The following is an 8,939-nucleotide window of genomic DNA, read 5'->3' as shown; positions in this document are numbered from 1 at the left end:
TTGTATAATACTGTCTGAAAGAATATAGGCTAGTAACGACGTAAGGTAGCTAGTTCATCGTGCTTTTAAAAAAGACCATCTGTATGTTATCTAATAATTTGTCAAACACGAAAAGTCTAATTGCCGTACTTTTAATACTAAAATTATTTTATTGATCATTTTAGAAACATCGGTTCATTTAAATCTGACTGAATACAAACAAGTTTAGTCAAAGAAAATGTGTATAGTGGCCGGTTTGCTAAATTTAACCATTCGTTAGTGTCTTTTCGATAACTTCCTAAAATGCGTTTCTGAACTACGTAATTTGAGTTTTATTCCGTTTCAACTTAAGTCAAACTAACACTAAGGAATCACTTGGTAATCGTACTTCATACTAATATTATAAATATGAAAGTTTAGATGGATGAATGGATGTTTGTTAGAGTTTGTAACCTAAACGGATTTCGATGAAATTTGGCACAGGTTTAGAGCGTAGTCTGGAAGAACACATAGGCTACTTTTTATCCCGGGATAAGTTACGGTTCCCGTGGGATTCATTAATTTAGTTTTTTAATGTTTACTCGATCATTCTGCAACGGTTCAACATATCTTATTGAAATTTGGCACAGACATAAAACAAAGTCTGGAGTACACATTGGATAAGCTTCATCCCCGAGAAATATCCGGTTCCCAAGGGGTACGTAGCTTTTTGTAATTTATATAATTATTATGTTTTCTAATATCACGCGGACGAAGTTGCGGACAACAGCTCGTTAATAAATAAAATGGAAACTAGCAACCCAGTATGTCTTGAACATTCTAACATTCCTGTCACCCTGGTCATGGTATCCATACTAAATGAGAATGTCAACAAACTAAAACCCCATGTTAAAATTTTAACAATCCCAATTTTTCTAACCTAACAAGATTCAAGATAACTAAAAGTTATAAATAATAAAACTCTTAAACGTCGCCTGTTCCCGATCAAGATTAAAACAACGACATTAATAAAATCAAGCGGAATTTATTTAACAACCTTTTGGGGGCGCCACTGTGTCTCCATTTGATATACGGACTTTAATCTGTGATAGAGACGATAACAGAATCTATTCTCTTCATTTTATGTGTCATTTTAACTTCTAACCTAAAAAACTTATAGTTAAATGTTTACGTAAAATCTACGTTTATAGGAGAGTTTTTACTATTGGAATAATTTGTTTCATGAATTTTATACAGCTATCGTAAATTGTTAATTGTTTTTATAGTTGATCCTATTTAAGAAATCCTAATAGAATATTGAGGTTAGAAATGTTTTTTTAAATTTCGAAATTGCGATGCAAATAAACGACGACTAAAAACACTGATCGGTTTATTTTGAAATTAAAAAAAAATGTCTATGGTATCTATGGTAGGAGTAATTATCAAAGAGTAAAATGAATTTTGAATCTCCAGCCAGATTGGTTATTTTCTTTGAACATTAAAAAAAACAAATGCGTATTTAACCATTTTGTTGGGCTGTTTGTTTTTAGCGGGTTATTACGGGACCCGTGAGGTCCCCAAGTACCAGGCAGTCATAAGTCAAGGGTGAGGTGGGTGTGAGAAAGGGCGTAAATCACCAGCGAGTCCCGCGAGCCGAGCGAGGTGTGAGGCCGATCTCGCGATAGCGCGCACTAATTTATACGCTTTACGCGGCGACAACGCGCTCGAGCGCTTTGGGATCATTTGTTATACAGCATGTTCCGAAACACTCATCCTTCGAATAAAAAAAGATATTTGTTTCAAGATGGTGATTTTAGTTGTGTTATAGTTTGGTATTTAATTCTGAAAACGGCAATACTATGTTCATAGTTTTTTTTTTGTATTTAGTTCTTTTATGTTTAATATCTTTCTCTTACGTGTAACGGAACGTGCACTCTTATGATTAATTTAAGTGTTTTTAAATTTTAAAAACATCCTGTAGACTAAACAAGAGTTACAAAACTGTTATTTATTTATACGTAATTCGTTTATTGTTTTATCTGTGTTAATATTTACGATCAGGGACAGCGGTGCGTCGCCCGCCGCCCGCCGTTCCCGCTCATGACTACCAACATTATAAATTATAGAATTTATCGTCCGCCATATTTGATTGGTTATCGTTGATTCGAAAGATATTACTAAGATTATTAATTTTGAATATCGTGTGAAATGTTTTTTAATTAAAAAAAATAATAAGTCTGGAATAATGAAAATAATCAAGACGTGCATTATTCCGGAGATTTCCCTAATATTTTCTTACCCGTATTTTACGAGTATCGTATTTGTAATGAACAAAATAGCCTACCTAATAAATGATTGCTTCTGACGTAACAGGCTATTAAGAACGGTTGTTTACTTTTACTGGGTAGGACAGAAAACAATTTTTACTCTGTCTTATCTGATATGTCAAAATTCCATTTTTGTTCTCACCCTTTTTGTTGTAAGAGAAGGATGGAAAGGTAACGTGGATTTGAGGGTAGAGGAGACGCATAGGAGGGGGAAATATGTTTATGTGCGTCTCCTCCTTCGTAGATTAAGAGTAGGCAACGCATATGCGAATGTCTATGGGCGGTCGCTTCGCCATTTCGGTGGATTCAGGTGGCCGATTGCTAGTTTGCCACCTTATAATTAAAAAAAAAACCAGCATAATTCTATACATGTTATTAAAATTTCTTTAGTGTGAAAAATACAAGAATTGTCCACTAGTAAGCCAATACATCACTTCGTTGAATAACTTCCACTTCACGCCTTTTCATTTCTTTTTGACTTACTTCCTAAAAGAAGGAGGTACTCAATTCTGTATGTTTTTGTCTTTACAGTTTGGTATTTTATTTAGTCACCAACAATAAAAACTACGAATTAAATTAAAAAAACCTAACATACTCAATAAACGTTTTGTTTGAAGTGACAAAGAATCTTGGATACAGCGCCACCCAGCGATGGCCGCAATAAACACAATTTGTACGACTCGATAGCGCAACGCGATGCGATTTATTACTGAAATGTAGACGAAGAATTAAATTCCCCACCCAGTATCGAATATCGTACTGCAAACTGTCAACATACGAACCATTTAGCATCTGTGATACTATGACAAATTTTAGATTTAATTACTATGACATTTAAACGACATGTCACTGAAATTGGAAGGAAAAATAATTATTCGAGTGTATTTATGTATTAACCTATATCTATGTCTATACTAATATTATAAAGGGGAAAGATTTGTCTTTTTGTATATATTGAAATAACTCAAAAACTACCAGACCGATATCAAAAATTCTTTCACCATTAAGGTAATTTATCTATGAGTAACATTACTATGTTTGTTTTTTTTAATGTCACGTGGACGAAACACATGTAAACTATATTATTTATACAAGGTTCACTGTAATAAAAATTTCGCGGAACATTTACTAATCTGCTTACATCCTTGCAACACGACCTGTAGATAAGCTCATACCAGTGTCATATTCGTCACAACTTAAATGATCGACGATATGAAAACCAACGCCTCGGTTATGACCGCCTGGTATCAGTTGCTAACGACGCACTGTCCCGTAGGTACCAGGTTACGAGACTTTAATGGGCCCCTAAAGATTAACGTATGAATGGGGTAACATGAGATCGGAACCACTAGGAGAACATAAACATACAAGTGCATACGAGTGCTTGTTGGTATGCGAGATTTTAGGTGTTGTTTTATGTCCTTACATAATTGTAAAGTCATTTTACAAGACAAATGAAGATCGTTTAGGCAACGACCTCTATAAAATAGGCTATGAGACGTGGAATTTGTACCGATTTGATTTTTGACATCTTGGAATTTGGCCATTAACAACAGGCGATGTTTATATTGGAACGAAGTAGAAATTAATATTAACAATTAAGTTCTATGTGATAGTTACTTGATTGATTATGTTATATTAAACAAAGCATTTATAGATAAAAAATGTGCAAATTAAATGAAGCTCGTGCCGAAATATAAAAAAAAGACACTGGCTGTATAGAATCAACTTTTGTAATGTTCACACCATGCAGAAAAAAAAAACATCGACACACCAAATATTTGTACATTTTGCGCATTGTGCAGTGCATTTTAATGGACATTTGTGGATAATAAGTGCTTTTATATTAGAATCTGACCTTCGGCTCGTTGTGTTCCAGGCTGCAGCGCGGTGATGTACCGCCGAGGTAATTGCACGGCATTAACGTCACCATTTTCACTCACTTGACATTGACACTGACAGTTCTTTGCGCGGGAATTTGTCTCCGGCCAGCCATATCGTTATTGTTTCATTTTTGAACGCAAGAAATTGTCTCTTGATGGCCAGTTCGATTTGTAGCCCATGGTTTAGATTATCTACAATTTTTTTAATTAAAATATTATTTATGTTATAGTATTAAAAGATTCCTTAGTTTTTTTTTTAATTTAGATTTTATTAAAATGTTTCTATTCCGTATTAAGATTCCTAGATTTGTTTTTTCACACCAATGCATAACGACGTCGGTGGCAGTTAGAGGTTAGTCATCGCTATGTGATCGATGAAAAAAACAAAAGGGAAATGTACGCATATTTAGGAATAGGGTCACCATTATGGTTATTAAACAATTACGGACAAAGATATTAAAACTTAAAAATTGCGTAAAGTATAAATACAGGTATTTTTGAATGACTTTATTAATGAAATGTATCAAGATATTTGAGTAAATTACCTAGTGTTTAAATTAAAATTGTGCTAAAAATATAGAAAATAGACAGATTTTAGAATTTCCAATAAGTAATAAATATGGCTTTAATACAGTATTGAAGTTATTTTAATTTAAAATTTAAAAATAAGCGTGGTGGCAATAGCGGGGACCACCCACACGCTTCCGTCAAAAACTAAAGTCGAACTAAGATCGTGTTCATCAAACTTGTCAAATCGACTTTGACGTAATCGAGAATATGTTTTTTTCTCATCAACTTTTTTATAACGATAACCGGCCAGCTTCTGTGCTTTTAACATAAATTAAAAAACAAATATGATTATGATAAAATTATTACATGAAAGACCTTGTCATGCCTGTATCAACTCTATATTAGTTGAGTTTACAAACTATCTTGTTTTCTAAGCGTGTACTCCTTGGAAACTATCGCACAACTGTTTTGTACACACAACATTGTGCACAACAATTGTGCAACTAAACAGTTGACTGCGAAACAAACGACATATAGATATATCTGGTCTGGCTAATTTCATACTTATCGCACACCTTGGACGAAACTATCGCACAACCGTTGTGCGATAGTTTCGTCCAAGGTGTGCGCTAAGTATAAAATTAGCCATACCAGATATATGAACGCCTTTTGTAAATGAGATGAATAGAGAAATACCTAAGAAATATTTATAAATGACGTTTGTTTGCATTATTTATTACTAGCTTTCGCCCGTGACTCCATCCGCGTGGAATTAAAAAAAAACTAAGTAGCCTATGTGTTCTTTCAGACTCTCTACATTTATGCCAAATTTCATCCAGATCCGTTCAGCAGTTTGGGCTACAAACTCTAACAAACATCCATCTAAACTTTAGCTTTCGCCCACGAATTTGTCCGTGTCGAATTATAAAAAAAAGCAAGTAGCCTATGTGTTCTTTCAGACTCTCTACATCTATGCCAAATTTCAACGAGATTTGTTCAGTTTGGGCTACTAACAAACATCCATCCATTCAAACTTTCGCATTTATAATATTAGTAAGATTATCGTTTTAAATCCCAGGGACAAAGGCGATGTTTTCCGTCCACAGGGGGCAGCACGGTAGCGATGGCGTCGTGTGGCGCATTTTAATGCCACTGGAAATTTAACCATAGACAAGTCTAAAGATTGGTATCTCATTTATGGTTCAGCAATTTAAATATTTATGCAAATGACGTTTTTCTGTTAAAATTAGTAGGATTTTATTCATCTTAATGAAAGTTAAGTGGTCATTATTAACGTCCCTTAGTGTAGATTTCAATTGTCATGCGATAAAACCCAAAAACACACATGCATAAACAACAAGGAGATATGTAGTTAAGGCATTTTTCCACTAAAAGGATACCAGGACGACTTTGCGTTGCTACTTTTATAGCAAGTCGCGCTAGTGGAAATAGGACGTAACATACAAAAGGGGTCTTTTAATGCTAAAAGTCGCGCGAGTAACCACCAAATGTAATTTGCGTTTACTGCCACATAATCCCTTAAAAACACTACGATAATTGTTTGAATATGTCGTTATAGTCTTCATGTTGGTAGTAAAAATATCTCACAGTAAGTAAAAAACAACTTTTATTTTTAAATATAACTCGTATCGTAATATTTTAATTACCAAAACTCCATATATAAAATGCATGTCAATTTATTTTAATCATAATATTATTTCGTTTATTTTATAATTGGCTTAACATCTTGATAACCTAAGCCTTGTACAGAATGTCCTCGTCTTTATATCTGGTTGTGAAATTAAAAAAAAAACTTGCCTTTCCCATACTCTCGCAACGGGGGGCAAACGCTTCGAAATACCGACAAACTTATTATTACACGAATAAAATGTCAACTACAACTTATTCTGATAGTAATAAGGTTTATATTCCAATGTAATTTTATTTTTCGAATGCAAATATAAATTGGTATTCCGCGGCCTATAACCTATAAGGTACGGAATTTAATGAACATTAAAATCTCAGTGATTATTTATTTAACAGCTGACGGAGTCTTGATGGAAGAAAATCAAGTTAACATCGCCTCAACGCGATAGAGAAATATTGCTATCTCAATATTTTCATAGAGAGTGAAAGGGATAACAATGTTCATACGAGTTTTGTTCATAACCAAGGTAAGATGCTGGCTGGTTACGTTTTATAATAAGCAAAAATATTTTTTTTAATCAACTAAGAAGTCCAGTTAAATTTATTCCACTTTCAAAAGGCAATGTTGATATTGATCAAAATTTAATTTTAATATAATAATTTACAGGTTATTTTTTTAGTTAAAAACATAAAAACAGCCGCGGAAATATTTCAATAAATACACACATTTCATTTAAATTTAGAATAAAATGTACGCAATACGCCAACAGCCAGTAGGGATGTCAAATCGACTCGCAGAATCGATAACGTGATCGTATTTACGATTAAATTAAAATCAATTCGATTTTAGTCGACACTGTAGAAAATGTGAATTCCAATACAAAAACGTATTTAAAATTATCGGAAAATCTTTCTTAATAATGAATTATTTTAACAATGAATATTTAACTAGTTTTAGTATACACTTCGTAGGAGATTTTCAAGTGGATTTATTTGTGAGTAAAGAATCCAAACTGCAGAGCTAGTTAACCTATACTATACTATTATAATAAAGCGTAAACACACACTTCTTTGTTACCTAAGATGTCAGCAATCACAGCATATTTTTGAATAATTCTTTTTTTAAAACAAGAAGCCCTATACTTACGTCACGCTTTAGGCTATATATTTTCACGACATTAAACTTAGGGGGTAAATATTTTAGATTAAAACCCTAATGTGGGAAAGACGCCATAAGTTGCTGCCAACATCAAGGAAGCAAAATTGCCATGCTTTGTCATCATGTCATGTCATTTTGACATTTGCGATTGAATTTGACAAATGTAATCAATAAAACGATTTTCATACGAATGAAGCCGCACGGGAACAGCTAGTAATAGCTATTTTAGGTCCAATATATTCATTAACATGTAATAAAGTTACCAAATAAAGAAAGATATAAAAACTTGGCACACCCCTTTTGCGTCACAATTTCATTTTAATTATTGAATATTTTTATCATAATTATTGAGTTAATAAATAAGCGTAAGCAATGACTCATGTTTTAATTTTTTAAACTACGTAAATACGTTAAACATTTTTAAAGAAAATGTTTTAATATAATTTAACTAGATGGCGTTTTATCGAATTTCTTTATACAAATTTTAAGGTAGTAAAATTAAAACACTATTAAAAACGTGTTAAAATAGATGTTACCGATTGTAGTAACATGCATTTTGTTTATCAACGTGAGAAAGAATTTAACATAATCAGCCAGCGAACTAAACGGGTCACATTTGAATCGACTCCGGCGAGTGGCGTCGACAAAACGGCGCGATAACATCGACAACTCGCTACGATACGAATAAATTAATCGATTTTAATCGGAGACAGCTTCAACCAAATTACTTGTAATCGAGTTGAAGTTTTTTTTTTTAAATTCGCATTCTATTATTTTAGTGTTGGTAATAATTTTGTTGTTTTTATGCAGAAGTTTTTAACTTTTAAGTAGCAAATTATATTTTTATGACTATGACTTCTGAACGGATTTTGTTGTTATTTGTGATTAATGTGGAAATTTAGTAGCAATTATAAGTTTTATGGAAATACTACTGCTTTCGCCCGCGACTCCGTCTTCTTTAGATTACAAACCTAAAGTAAGGGACTGCTAAGTGACCCTTAAACGTCCTTGAAAATGGCATTGTAACCGCTGAGAATAATTTAGTTCCCAGCATGAAAACAAAAAAAACTATCTATGCAATTCGTACTCGAATTACCAGGACCGCATAACCGCAAATCACTTACCGTATTAGTCATCGCATAGCAATTTATCTGCGACCAAGCTCTCATTAGACTCAAACCGAACTCGATCAGTACCAGGCGTTGGACTGTCAAACGAATATTGTGGTTTTCTATTGATTAACTTTGACATGTTATTTCGATGTATGGTTTTTTAATCAAAATTCACATCATCATGCGGAGATATCTTTACATGTAATAACATTGGAGTGTCCGTTTAATGTCAGAAGAAAAATTCCAAATTTCGAGAAGATGATGTATTTGCATTGTTGATTACGAAAATCGCATAGAAAAAATTGTCTGTTTGTCTGTCTGTCCGCAAGCCGTTATGGGTAAT

The 8,939-nt window shown here is 33.2% G+C and overlaps 1 protein-coding gene across 1 annotated transcript in view; it reads right to left on the bottom strand.

Annotated features, from left to right (window-relative positions):
• Positions 1 to 8,939, bottom strand: part of LOC106108206 (eyes absent homolog 2) — a 44,843-nt gene that overhangs the window by 20,548 nt on the left and 15,356 nt on the right. Inside the window, exon 2 of the mRNA XM_013289305.1 lies at positions 4,144 to 4,360. Within this exon, the coding sequence (XP_013144759.1) occupies positions 4,144 to 4,218 (75 nt within the window). The 5' untranslated portion in view covers positions 4,219 to 4,360. The remainder of the gene's footprint in view (positions 1 to 4,143; positions 4,361 to 8,939) is intronic.

This window comes from Papilio polytes, unplaced genomic scaffold (genome assembly GCF_000836215.1).
Source record: "Papilio polytes unplaced genomic scaffold, Ppol_1.0 DF821733.1, whole genome shotgun sequence".
Lineage (NCBI taxonomy): Eukaryota > Metazoa > Arthropoda > Insecta > Lepidoptera > Papilionidae > Papilio > Papilio polytes.
Note: the sequence above shows the minus strand (reverse complement) of the source record. Positions and strands in the feature narration are given on the sequence as shown.